Raw genomic sequence first — 14,245 nt, forward strand, 5'->3', positions numbered from 1 at the left:
ATCTTAGACGCATTTTGTATCTTTCCACAACCAGGGGCAAAAATTGGAGCAATCATTAGTGTTATGAGATCGCAACAATCTGCTCATTACTCAGAAATTTTTTTTGCAGTACAGAAACTCTGTCGATCGTTTCATCACAACTTCTAAGTCTGTCAACTGAGACAATTAAGAACGTGCGATGGAATAATCCATTTAAGAAAAATTATGTTTTGTTTTATTCTAGCACTAGCATTCGGTGTTTGCTGGTGTATCAGTTGCATTTGATATGTAGTCGAAGAGTGGTTGAGTCGTTCGTAAAATTATCTAGCATTGCACGGATTGTGATGGGAGGCCATGCGGGACAGTGATTCAGTGATTCAGTGATTAGTATTTTCTCCGTATACTTTTATGGATATTCTTCGCTTGCAAAGACCGAATTTATCTCACATTTTTCTGTAAAAAAAAATTGGGTTTTGTTTTTGCTATGAAGTCTGACCCTGTCAGTCAAAGTACAAATGTTTTTGCTAAAATGATTTTTCTATTTTAAGTAACTCGAGGTAATTTTAAAAATTATTTTTAGTTTTTGTCATATTTTTGAAATTTTTTTGTTTATGCTTAAAATTAGGACCGTTTTCGTTTTGTGGTCGGACGTCATTTTGTCATTATTTTTTTTTTTTTTAGAAATTTCTGCAGCTTCAACTAACTTTTATCCAAATTGAATATACGTCTACTACAATGTCAGTGTTTTTAAATTATTATCTTTAGCGAGAAACGAATTTGTATTCATCGAATGTAAACCAACACAAAACACATATGATGTTTGGTGTTATTCCATGAAATTTGTCATCTCTTCTTGCTGCTGTTTGTCTTCATTTTCTTGCTCCCTTTTTAATTTATTGCGTAAAATAAATGGCATAAAGCCCCATAAACTGGCGCCGGACAGCAAAATCAGTCCTAGTGTCGTGAACAGCGGCGAATATGTATTAACTGCTTCGTACCAAACACCACACAGTGGCGGTCCGATCAATTGCAGTATACCGTTGACGAACAGACTGATACCGTATGACGATGTTAAGCGTTCGGTTCCTAACATATCAGCCATTATGACTGCAGTGATTCCGACATATGTTCCACTTGCTAGTCCGAACAGCGCACAGCAAAGACTGACCATGCTGTATGTAGTGAATAGCGGTAGTGTTGCCAGTGACAATCCCGACAAAGCGAGACCGCCAACAAAATACCATGTTTTTGGAATGAATCCCGTGTCGGAGAGAGCCGATCCACCGATTCTTCCGACTAAATCGAGCGCTGACACAATGGATAAGAGATAAGCACTGTAATCCTTATCGAATCCTAATGCTCCAGCATATGATGGAAGAAGAATGATGAAATTCGTATAGCCGATGGCATTCGTTGAATTCGATATTAAAATGACCAAATACGCTGGATCTTTCAGCAGAGACAGGTCCAGGAATTTCGGTTTCGCCTTTTCGTTCGCGTCTGATTTCTTTTTCGAACAGGACGATACCGGATTTATAGAGCTGGCTATTGATTTTAACGATAAATGCGATGCAAACTCTTGAGGTTGAAAGGACAGCGTTGAGCCGTGATAAGGCGTGCTGACATATTGAAAACTGCTCGTTGACGGAGACCGTTTTGGTTTACCAGAATTTCGTAGTTGATTTAGTCGGTTTAGCCTCGACGATTGTGAAAATCTGGAATTTTCTGGTACGGCGTATAGAGAAGGCGTAGAGCTCAGCTGGTTGGCGAATGTAGCTCGACTTGACTCTCGCACAGGTGTACTAATTTTCCTTTGACGATATTCTTCGGCCGATGATTTTCCATAATTTTGTACCACTGCTGCTGAAGCACTCCTCACGAATCCATTTTCAAAATTTTTTGGCAATTTTACAACATCTGCCGATGTCAGGCTATTTTTCGGTGTAACAACAGGCGTTTCATCAGACGTAATCATAAATTTTGGCTTGCTAGCATCGTCCCCATTGTTTTGTTCGGCGAATTCCATAATTATTCCATCGTCTTCCTCCTCGATAATGGCGTCCTCGAGCGTTTCCAATTGATTTTTCGGTACTCGTTTCAGATGCCTTTCAACCGGTTCATAAAAAATTGCAGCCACCCATGTGTTTAATGTGATTGCTCCCATGATTAAAACAGCTCCTCGATACCCATAATTCTCCAGCAGATATCGCAGAATTGGTGGTAAAATAATAGATCCGAATGCACTGCCCGATATACAAATACCGTTGGCAAGACCACGTAAGCGTACAAAGTAAGAAGTGACTATGTATACTGTTGGTGGAAAAGACAGACCGGCTCCGGTCCCAACAAAAACGCCATAACTGAAACAACAGGATGTTCCATTGGTATTGATGTTAACGTTGACGTAATTGATCTAACGATCTTACCTTATGTACAAATACGTCACAGATGATGCCCAATATGATAACATCATTCCAACAGCCGCAAAAGTTCCACCAATTAATGTTACCGTTCTGTAGGAATATTTGACGGAAAGTATACTGGAAAGAGGTCCTAACAGAAACCAAAACAATTATTTCAAAATATTATTCAACGACAATGGTTGAATGCACACCAACCTAATGAACTATATAAAAAATAACAAAGCGCAGGAATCCAGGCAGCTGTCGATGGACTTGCATCGAACGCCTCTAGAAACTCTACGAAGAGTACACCAAAACTCTTGACTGTTCCGGGCACCAAAATATTTACAAGCATCGAACCGGCTAGCACAAGCCAGCCCCAGCCTCCATCCGGAGGTACTAGTTCCCATTCTTGGTTGTCCTTGTCAGGTGTTGTTGGCTTCGATTTAATTGGAGAAGATGAGATCTTTACTGTAAGGAAATAAGAAAAAATTAAATTTTGGGCACAGATAATCTATAGGCTGATTCAAAGTATCAGAGACTATCGATAGTTTTCATTCTTATGACGAGATAACTCGTGTTGCCTTCCTACGTTGGGGTGAGAAAACTGTGCTGCTAATCGCACTGCGTATACCTTACGGACGATCGCTCAAAATTACTGAATTTAAAAGTGGATAAAAAGACGTTAATGGCATGACGATATAATCAGCTGCGTACGTACATGACTTCGTTAACAATATTTCATTTTCTTATTTATTTTTATGGCCTGACTTAATGACCTGAACGGAATGAGTAGAAGGAATAAATGTCGTCACAAATATTATTAATTTTTGACGTCAGGTTGAAAAATATTTTTCTATAATGTAGGGTCACGGAATTGTAGGAATCTGTTTACGTAAACGACAGGAGGTGATGGCCCTTGAAATTGATTCTTTCAATATTTGATCATTGTAGACTTCAGCACCACTCCAAGTAGAATAATTAGCAAAATAAAATTTCGTTTTAACATGTCCTCCAGCTGGACTTAAAATGTATTCAAGAGGGTAATAATTAGCTAGGATTTTCTCTTTTCAAACTGCAACTTATTCACAAAGTTTGGAAAAGCAAGGCAGGTAGGTTAGTGCCTAAAAAGCATCCCTCACTTGGTTGCATATTTATTGACACAACTGGTCTGTTGAAATGTACCAAGCACGGGAATTGTGAATGGTGCCTTCCCTTGCTTCAACTGCTTAATTTTTTCCATTTGGATTCAAATGAAATACAACTCAAGAGAATAATAACTATTATGCACCTGTGTCCAAATGTTTATTTTGACGAGTTGGTGATTGTGATCCTGAGTCATTGTCGTGAGATATACAATCGCATTGGTCCGAAGGTTGGTTGGAAAAGCAAAATTTACCGAAACAGTATCGGTAACTTTTGCAGTAATTTTGACCACTAACTTAGCCTGTTCAGATTCCGAAGGTTTAGCCTTTCGGACCAGAAAAACACCTATTTAGCCCAATATCCGACAGTCCCCGGAATCTGTGCAGGGCTAATATAACACGTATGTCACTTGGGCCAGTGCAATAAAATGATTCACGACAATGACTCCACCGAAATGTTCTGACCTTCAGATGCTATTTACCGAAGTCGGTAAATGCAATCTCTAGCTGTACAATCGTCAGTTCTATGTAAAAAGTGAAAAAAGATTGAGAATTTGCGATAGTTTTAATGAAAGAATGTTCGTTCACTCATATGTTATTCACTGAAACCATATAACAGTTAAATAGTTATTATTTAATTTTTCTATTATTTAAATGATAGTCGTTAACAAGCGCAACATTTATAAATCAACGTCGCATCTTTATCAGTTCGGTACAGTATTGCTCATGACAACGTAGCATAACAACAGCATTACAATCTTACCACTCAATTCTGAATGATGTGCTTTCTATTATTTATTCCCTTGACTGGAAGTCATGGGTTTTACAACAGAAAATACTTCGTTTCTTTATTCGTTGAAGTATTGAAATCTTCAGATCAAGTTCGAAAATGGGTGGTGTCGATTCAACCATCTGGGAGTAGTTCTCAAAAGAAGTCTTTTCTAGTCTTTGTTAACACAATAACTGGAGTAATTCTTAACCGATTTAAAAAAAAATTGTTTGGTGGAGAATGGAATTACTGAGGTTAGGTTCCACAATAGATTTTGTTGGTCTAACGATCTAACGAATTTTTGCATCTATATCAATAACAGAACAAAAATTCACACGAGTTTTTATTGAAGACGTACGTAATTTTTTACCAGGGACATTTTAAAGACAGTATCACTCTAATATGAGCATAAAACCAGACCCGTATGTACCAGAAAATGGAGTTATGAAGGTAAAATTGAGTATCAATTTATAACGTTTCAGAACGTTTCGAAGATTTTTAGAGAAAAACTAGACAGAATTGCCATCAAAATTACATTTCATTGAAATATAGAAACTATTGAGAAGTTCAAACAGTCAAGGGATCTGACCCATCCGACTGGTGTAACCTAGTGTTTATTAATGGAATTTAATTTAAATGTTGACGCTGTACATTATATGATTCTTCAGTCAATTCGTTTGTTAATAGTACAAGAAAAAATGTTGACCAGCAATTTAAAAAAACACGCACGATTTTAATTGGGCGTACGATTTTTTTTTATTTCATTCAAATATGAGTTTATTGACGCTATTACTTTCCGTGTACAAGCAATTTATTATGTGGTGTAAACATATTCGGTTATGTTCCGAAATTTGAATTACTTATTGCGACACAGTTTATAGTCAATAACAAGATATTCAAATTTAAAGAAAAACAAATATTCAAATTTGAAAAAATTTCTTTTCGATCTTCCATCATTATAGAGATCGCTTCACAAACGTCAGCGGTCGTGTTACGTGTTTTCCTTAGAATTTGAGGTACTTCCGCCGTGGACAGAACGTGTGCACCGGGTAGTTTGGTAGAAGGCGCATATTTGCGAAATTAGCAGTTTTACGCTTGCGAAGAAAAAAAAACCTACAGTTAGAGGCAGTGAAATTTGAGCATGAATTTGCTTCAGCAGTTTTTCAGCTGATCCACACAAACAATCAAAACTGTTTTTACAAACAGCTGAAGCAAATTCATGCTGAAATTTTACTGCCTCTGACTGTAATTGGTGCCGGAAATATTAAATCGCGACATTTCAGCCATCGCAATCTCTCGTTACAAAAAATATTTTCAGATGAATTATGGAAGTTGATTTTTTTTGGCAAATCAATGAACGTATAATTGCATTGAAAGCAAAAATTGAAAAGCATATATGAGCAAAGAGCATAATTTAATCTTTTGATAATAAAAATAAATTCCAAGCGGTTTCAGTGCGGCTAATTTCCAGCCGGTATGGTTGATATGGTCTTCTTTGAAGGTGGAGGTGGAGGAAGCTCTTATTGACACAATACCTCATAAAACGATATAATGGCTAACGTTCACACAGTAAAAAGAACTTGATGACGAAGTTGTTGGTAGTGATATTTTATGAACCCGCACGGTATATGCAAATTAATAAGGCATTGATATGGTTGACGTTTTCACCACTTGTCAGTAAATTCTCTTTAGCTGAAAGTGGCGCTTTTGTAGTTTTCAGTATAAAACTTCATGAAACAACCGTATTCAACTATGAGCTAGGATGGCGCTTTTGTAGTTTTCAGGGTAAACTAGTACGTCGTCCCATGCCCTATTGCTCTCTTTTCTACAATTCTACAGACATTCCTGCTTTACGAACTACCCCTAATGTGTTCTCGAAAGAAAATGCATTTTTATTTAAACCTCGGTTTAAACATTCAACTCAGTTGAAGTATATTATTCGTAGAGGGTAATGAAATCGATAACATTCTCATTAATAAGAAAACGACTCGAACCAAGACCCTTTCACTCTGCATATAAAATAAACTAAAATTTGAATGGCGATTTATTTGATGAGTATAATAAGCAGTTGAGTAATAAATTTTGGAGTTGACTACAATGAATGCAAAAAAAAACTTTCTATTGCTGGTAAACAGTGGCGGATTAACCTATGAGAAATTTGGTACCATGCCCATGGCGCTGGAGAAAATGCTTGCAATAAAATGCTGTTTTTAAAAAGAATCCCTTTAGAACGAAACTAAAATTGGCGCTAAATTTTTAATAATTGGTGCTGAAGTTTTATTTGCCAGTGACGCAGAGCAGAAAATCTTAATCCGCCCCTGCTGGTAAATGTAACATTTTGTTTTGGTTCCTTTTTTTGTTGTTTATAAAAACATCAAATGTTACATTTAAAACGGTGAGATGGGTGAGATAGAGAGAACTGGGAAAGAGAGCATGGATAATTCACTTTATCCGGTTTGAATTACTGCCAAGTAAAATAATTTCTTATTCATAGAATTTCTTTAATAACGTATTGGATTCACACGAATCTTAACTCTTACATTCTGTTATTTATATTAACCGTAAGCGAGTTCTCCTTTTGCGTACATTTCTATTTCAGTTTTCCGAAGAACTAAAGAAAGAATTATATTTTAGTGACATCAGTTCGCAGGTCAATGATTTTTTTTCCAACATACACCCGAAAATAGTATGATGTGTATCGGTAGCACGCTTTGTATGCAGTTGCACTTTCATATATCTTTGTCATATCCACATCTACACAGTGTTCAGTTTAAAAGTAAAAATTGTCGATTTTTGCTATTTTCATGATCGCGTTGTCACATAAATTTTTCATTTATAAAATTCCGATCGACAATTTCAGTGATTGTAATAACTACTTCGTGTCGATCCAATGGCAAATCGATTAAATCAAAATGTTCGTCGGAAAATGAGTAACCGTTTTGTATTTTTCGTTTTTAAATTTATTCTTTGAAGCGGAATAATGACAAGAGCTTACGTTTCATGATGCAATTTTGAGACTGAACTCACCAGTTTTTTTATCTTTTTTATGTAGTTCAGCACCATCGTACGGCACCAGTTTCCCGTTAATAAAAGTCAATTTTTCCTCTGAAAAGTCCACATCTTGGTCTTCGTCGCCTTGCGTCATTTTTGTTATCTGCAAAGAAATGGAAGGCATTTTTAACTTGCATTCAAGCTTTATCTCTTTTTTTATCACTTTTGTTAGCTGTATAGATAAAGTGCACTGAACCCGTTCTAAAACAATTTTGTGAAACTTTTCTGCAATCTTAAAAATTGAAAGAAATGCAGAGAGTCTGTATTACCGATAGAACAGAATTTGTACAGTGAATTAACACCTTATTTCATAGAATGGAGAGTGCTCACGAATATTTCCATTTGACCTGGTCGAACTATATTTTATTGTAGCCCATACCTTCGGATGGTTTTAAACGTCACACTCGCTAAAAAGACAATTTTCTCACTAGTAGCGCAAATAACCAATTTAATCTTTAAGAGGGTTGTTAACCCAATCAAAATGGATTCTTGAAATATAACAAAGAAATAACATTAAAAAAAATCAACAAAATGACACTCTGAGCTTCTATTATTAGTTATGGAGACGCACCGAATCAGTTGCTAGTAACATTAGTTAGTTGAATTAATCCAAGTTCCTATTATATCCCACTGTTTATTGAACATCTGAGTTTTGCTGAACTAAATTCTAGCTCGTACAAACCGACAGCCGTCCTTTTCTCCTGGCACTTTTGTAATAAATTTTCTATGTTTGTAAGCTGACTCTGCATTAGAATATATACAATCTATTGAAACCGTTAACAGAACTAACAAAATCTATTAACGAATGATTTCAATCAAATCGTTTACGATCAATACACGATCAATGTTACGTTTTGATCTTGATCAAACTGATTCAGTGCAGTTTTCATGGAGGTATGACTCTATATTCGACGCTGTTAAGGTTTTAAAAATAAATGAGGCAAAAACATATTTCATTAGTATACGAGAGTCCACGTTTTCGTCATATAAATTTCCCAGAAACTGAATCGGATGACAATCAAAATTTGTGTCTTTGGAACAAATAAAAAAAAACTTTAAAATCTCATGCTGTGAATAATAAAGAGTAAATAATTTTCCTGAATGCAAAAAATAAACTGAAAGGAAATCAGTTTCGTGTATTCTTTATGTTTATTTTGTATTTTAAATAGACGTTACACTCATTACACGAACAATATATAGAAAACTGGTGTGTAGAGGAAGATATATTTTCAGTTGCGGTGTGAATGAATTTTTCTTTTCTTGCGAGAAAAAGAATTCGTTGGAATTTTTCACTCAACGAAATTTTATATAACGAAAATAGATTTTATATTTGAGATATAGTAACCTAGACTTTGGATGAGTATTATAAATTCTAGTCAAGGTGTAATCCGTCCGTATGAACGATTTATTAACACTCTTCTTTTATGTATCGCAAAATCTTTGACAAAATTTTAATAGAATTATGTTTGTCTCGCAAAAACAACGCAGCGCGTGTGCATTGTGCCTATCTAAATGGAATTTTTTTCCGTTGTGGATACAAAAATTGTGTCAAGGATAATCATGTTATCAGGATTTAAAAACAAAACTTCTCATCACAATTGGAAACGTGTTCATTTCAAATTATCGCTATGCTATTCTCGCTACATTGTGTGTCTTATCGTTAACACTGAGATAAGTGTTTTTTTTCGACCGCTCGACAGCTGTTACAGATGTTTCATACTTATAATATACAGTTACACAGATTGAGGCTATTTAATACTTCGCACGTATGCAGGAAGTTAAAAATGGCAGTAAAATTGCAGAGAAATTACCGGTCATTATTAAAACTATCTTGTTTATCTTAAGAAGATAACGTTTAGGTGTCTCTCCCCGAAATGACAGGTGACATTCCAAGTCAAACCTTTATTACCACGACGTTATCATTAATATAGTAGAAAAATGAATTGATGTGACTCCTTCAACGGGTATTCGCAAAATGCACTCGTACACATGAACTGCGAGTGTTCATCTCGTGGACCGAATACAAACAAAACATGCCAAGCCGAGCTGCACGGCTGTTTCTAGTTGTATGGTTGCATATAAGAGTTAGAATTTCGATTGTCGGCCAGCACTGTTTGGGTAGTAGGTGCCTTTACGGTCTTTCCATCGGAAAGACAACTTTGCAATTGGCGGCACACCTGGCACCTCAAAGCTCAATCGGTATGACTGTGACCATTAGCTTTCGTTATGTGGAGTCTGAGTTTCAGTTTTTCTTCATTGTCGCTACGGAATTCTGTTTACTTTTTTCTCTGAATGGTTTAAAAATTGCTTTTATAACCAAATTGTACGTTGCAGTCTTCTAGAAATATGTAAACGATTTTTCTAGGGAATTTTCGACTTACTTAGAATTTTGGCGCAGATCAACTAACTCTCTAAATCCGACTAAAAAATAAAATTGTCGCTTATACTGAATTAACCTTGACTAAGCTGTTAAAATCGGTGCAGTTATCAGTATGAATAAAAATAATTAGGAAGATAAAATCCGTAATCTGTGTGTCTACATCCAACACATTGTCGTTATATGCCATAAAGGTTTTATCGCGACGGACATTGATGGAACTTCGTTTATTTGCCGATTTTTTTTACGTTTTAATTCACTAATGACGTTAGAATTAATCGTTTGTCGCTGTTGTTATACAGTTATAAACAGTAGCGACACTTTACATTTTCATTGAAAAACATTCATATCTTTAAACGTGCAAGTAGACATCAGTATAGATTAATCAGTGTCTCAGAAATTTCCTGTGCTGGAAAATTTAAGAATAGATAGAATGACTTCTCAAAAAGTGACCCTATTTATTACTTAGTGAACTAGTATTTGAGTGACTGTTCGACACCGGTATTTTATTCTCGCATTATTTGTATTCCAAAAAAAATTATCTCGAGTCATTGCAAATGCATTTCCGATCTAATTGCGCTAAAATACATCGATATAACAATCATCCATCAAACTCATGATAAGGTGAACAATTTTCCGCTAAATTGTGAGGCGTTGTTGTTTCCATTTTTGTAAACACATTTAATGACTGTATTTGCAAGAGACTTTGTACTTATTCTGAAATTCCATCAATTCAAATTGGACGCATTTCGAATTTTACGTAGTGTATGATGATAAAAAAAAATATTGGACAAAATAAATAGAATTACAGATAATTGAGAGTATATTCAGATGTTATGTTCGTCGTGGTCGAGGTATTTTTTGGTGTCGAAGTTCAACGCACCGGTTATCGTATTTCATAATGATTTATTGTAAACGAAAAAGTTAAAACAAGTCCTTTGGACTCTTGAAATAAATTTTTAGGAAAACATGTCATTGCTAAAATGGTTGTAAAAATTAACTTAAATTTTTATCAAAGCTAGAGCAGGTCGCCCACCTATCAAAGAAATAAGTATTTCTGAAGTAGTTGCAGTTAACGTACGATCATAAAAGATAGAACCAATAAATTACGTTACTCAAAGTACTCTATTTAAAGCCACAATATTCATTAGAGTCGACATTATAGTTATAGGCAGCCATTCCGCAATATTATTTCGTGTGTAAGACGGAGATAACAACGAATTGTAAAACTTTCATCGTAACGTTTCAAGTGGACGTTACTACAAACAAAGTGTTTGTCGCAAAAAAGTATCATAGAAATATGCTACAACAAGCTGAATTTGTTTTTATATTCATGAATGATGTTTCAAAGTGGGCTCAAGTGTATTAGATTTTGATAAAGTTTCATTACTACTGTCCAATAAAATGATTTTCTTTTTTATTCACCTAACTAGAACATATTCAGTTGCGAATTCATTTTTTTAGGATCTGTATCATTCTAACGTAAGGAGTAGCTGCTACCAAAAAAAGTTGCAGAAATACTTTTGGCTACGTCGTTTGCTTGATTGGACATTTTATTTGGCGAGTTCTTAGCGTTTTCCGCGTCGGAGTGACTAGTCCCCGGTTGTGATACACACTACATGTATGTTCACACGGATATATACGTGAATAAGTCCCACAAGCCAAAATAACAATGTCAAAACAAAGAAAACAAATGAAACAAACGTCATCATTTCCGTGGGGTCTGCGAATAAAATGTATTTTACATGCTACATGCGTCGAAAACCGTACTTTTCATGTTTCAAGCACTACTTTCGAAGGCGTAAACATGTAATGAGATGAAAAGATGAAAAGTATAGTTTTCGCGTGAATTTGTTGATTCGAGGTGAAGCCGAGGTCAATAAACACACTAAAGCTAGACTTTTCATTTTTATCCCGAATTATGTAATGGATTTTACATGCTGCTGAGGGCTTCGAAAGAAGTGCTTGAAACATGAAAAGTACGGTTTTCGACGCATGTAGCATGTAAAATACTATTATTAGTGTAGCAATAGCTGCTATATGCGTACGAGTGAACTTTTGACGACCTTGACGACATCTGTACAAATAGATGGGGCATGTGTGCGGATGGACGCTTGACGACCTTGACAGATAATAAACTCTGTACAAGTTAATGGGGCTCGTTGGAAAAAAGACTTTAAAAGTTGAGTATATAAGATTTAGTTTTGGCGCTCCCTACGCTCATGTCAACCTTCAAACTGTCCTGTTTCATATGAATAAGCTCACGATTTTTTCTTATCTCTTTTCGTTTTCTGGTAATATTTTTCGAACGAGTATTATGACAAATTAAAAGTGATATTTCAGTTCGTAAGTTGATTGGAAAAAAGTCTGAATACCCAAAAACCGGTAAGCTCTGCATGTTTATTATACCTTAATTGTGATATATTGTTTGAACAAAATGCTAATCAGGAAGGAACTAGTTCAGTGTTGTCCACAAATGAATGTTTTTATTTTTAAAACGAAGTGTAGCAAAATAATTCCATAATTCTGTATGTGTGCGACTGTGTATGTATAGATAGAGTTCCGCAGAAATCTTTAATTTTATACGCGAATTTCTGAAATTCGCATTTACAAGCTCTTCTAAAAGTCGATCATAAAATCGATCGTAATTGAGTCAAGTCAAGTGAATTTTTGCATTAGAAAATCGTACAACAAAATATTTACTAAAGAGTAAAAGACAAATATCGTTCCAACTTACCTCATAAAATGTAGAACGCCACAACGATCAGACAAAGAAACGAAGTCAAAAATGTTGTTGATAGTAATCTTAAGTCAATTTGAAAACGTCGTTCTCGTCAGCATAAAATTAAAATGTGTAAAATGTTTCAATTTCCAAATTAAAAATAGAATTTCAAAATGAATCAGTAAATTCGGCAAAAGGGAGATTATTTTCAAACAACAAGGTCTGATTCCAACATAAAAATACACAGGAAAATTTCCATCAACTGTTACACTCAATTAATGCAAGGCATCGTTTTATATTCACTTTCACACTCCAATCACAACTTGTCCTATAATTCAACGAATCTAATGATTGATAAAATTCTACATTATAGTTTAATTCGTCGGAAAGCATTTGCTGTGAACAGATATTGGGCAATGGTTTTGATAGCATCCTAAAATTGTGATGAACACAAATTCTTTTTTATTTTTCTTCTGTTCACACCGTAATGATATTAATCTGAAGGAAGAAAAAAAATTCAGACCACGCAACCGTCACAATTTCTTTTTCAATTTATCATTTCACTGTCACTATTCCGATGGTCTCCCATATACACACTTACATATTGTAACATCAAACGAATATTTTATTTTAAATAACAAAAGAGAAAGAAAAAACTTTTAAATTGAAATTGAAATTGAAATTAATAAGACCGTGACCGGAATGAACGGAGGCAAGTAATCGAAATGATTTTTATTTAAAAAAAAATCTTATTCAATCAGCTGAATAGTCTATATATGAATGGTGGAAGAAGTTCAGATATATCTGTATCATATGTGTCAAAAACAGCTGATTATTCAGTTGAAAGAGACGGATGGAAATTGCATGAAGCGAGATGCGTGTATAAATGCTTATGTGTCGCATACTGGCATACAAAAACACCTAAATACTAGAACCGCACACCGTTGACCATCACATTGTTCCTCTTTAGCAACGATCACGTATGAGCTCAACTACGTCAATTTACTTGGATGTCCAATATCCATCATGATAATTGATTTTATCGACAAGCATCAGCTACATTTTATCATTCCATTTAAATTCCAGTTTTTAATTTCAAATTTATTCGACTGACATCAATTCCACTTCCTTCACTACCTAAATACATCATAATATTCTTCAGAAATTTCTTTATTCGTTTTCGTGATAATGTTTACTATCAGAAAATAGAAAAGGTCCAACATACTCACACAATATAATGGAGTATAAGAATGAGAAAATGCGATGGCTGAAAGGGGAAGCCAACTCAGCGAAGAAAGCTCGTCCATAGCTTTCTCATTCGCGGATTTGAGATATTATGACTTTCATGCTCGGGTCATTAGTACCATCAAACACCGTTAGATGGTAGTAGAAATCTAGCGCAAAAATTGAAAGTTTCCATTGTGATGGCATAGAAAGTAGATATAAACTGTATGTGTATGAACGACAGAGCTAAAACAGCTGAGATACATATCTACTGCTGAAAATTTTTCAGAAAAATAGTTGCATAAAGGTAGGCATGTTCACTGAAAAATATCATCAATCGATGATGAAATTTTCAAATAATCGAATGTTTTATCTATAATCCATAAATATCGACTGATAATCGATCTATCAGTCAATAGCTCAATTCCTGTCAGCGCTGCTAAATTTTTCAACTGTCAGTTAAATTTATCCTATCAAAAAAGTAGAGTAGGAGCAGTAGGAGCTAAAATAAATTTAACGATCGATAAATTTAACCGAAGGTAACGTGGATGGCATTTCCCAACATAGATGACATTT

At 35.0% G+C, this 14,245-nt stretch overlaps 1 protein-coding gene across 2 annotated transcripts; it reads right to left on the reverse strand.

Annotated features, from left to right (window-relative positions):
• Window positions 1-504: 504 nt before the first annotated feature.
• LOC119081527 (monocarboxylate transporter 13) lies at window positions 505-13,265 on the reverse strand. Of its 2 annotated transcripts, XM_037190540.1 has the most exons (6): window positions 13,047-13,265; window positions 12,461-12,943; window positions 7,323-7,449; window positions 2,598-2,852; window positions 2,406-2,532; window positions 505-2,339 (listed from the first exon to the last, which is right to left on the reverse strand). In XM_037190540.1, the coding sequence occupies exons 3-6, from the start codon at window positions 7,438-7,440 to the stop codon at window positions 806-808; spliced, it is 2,034 nt and encodes a 677-aa protein (XP_037046435.1). In that variant the 5' UTR covers window positions 7,441-7,449; window positions 12,461-12,943; window positions 13,047-13,265; the 3' UTR covers window positions 505-805. The 2 variants fall into 2 exon arrangements, with proteins under 2 accessions (XP_037046435.1, XP_037046427.1); XM_037190532.1 differs by having other exon boundaries at window positions 12,461-13,222.
• Between the last annotated feature and the right edge of the window lie 980 nt (window positions 13,266-14,245).

Source organism: Bradysia coprophila, chromosome X (genome assembly GCF_014529535.1).
Source record: "Bradysia coprophila strain Holo2 chromosome X, BU_Bcop_v1, whole genome shotgun sequence".
NCBI classification, from domain to species: Eukaryota; Metazoa; Arthropoda; class Insecta; order Diptera; family Sciaridae; genus Bradysia; species Bradysia coprophila.

Bases quoted from the DNA above. Each gene is read 5' to 3' on its own strand.
- LOC119081527 (XM_037190540.1), bottom strand. From the start codon at position 7,440: ATGACGCAAGGCGACGAAGACCAAGATGTGGACTTTTCAGAGGAAAAA. The intron at 2,853-7,322 runs GTGAGTTCAGTC...ATTTCCTTACAG, and splicing joins TAAAAAAGATAAAAAAACTG to TAAAGATCTCATCTTCTCCA. The intron at 2,340-2,405 runs GTAAGATCGTTA...CTGTTGTTTCAG, and splicing joins GTGACGTATTTGTACATAAG to TTATGGCGTTTTTGTTGGGA.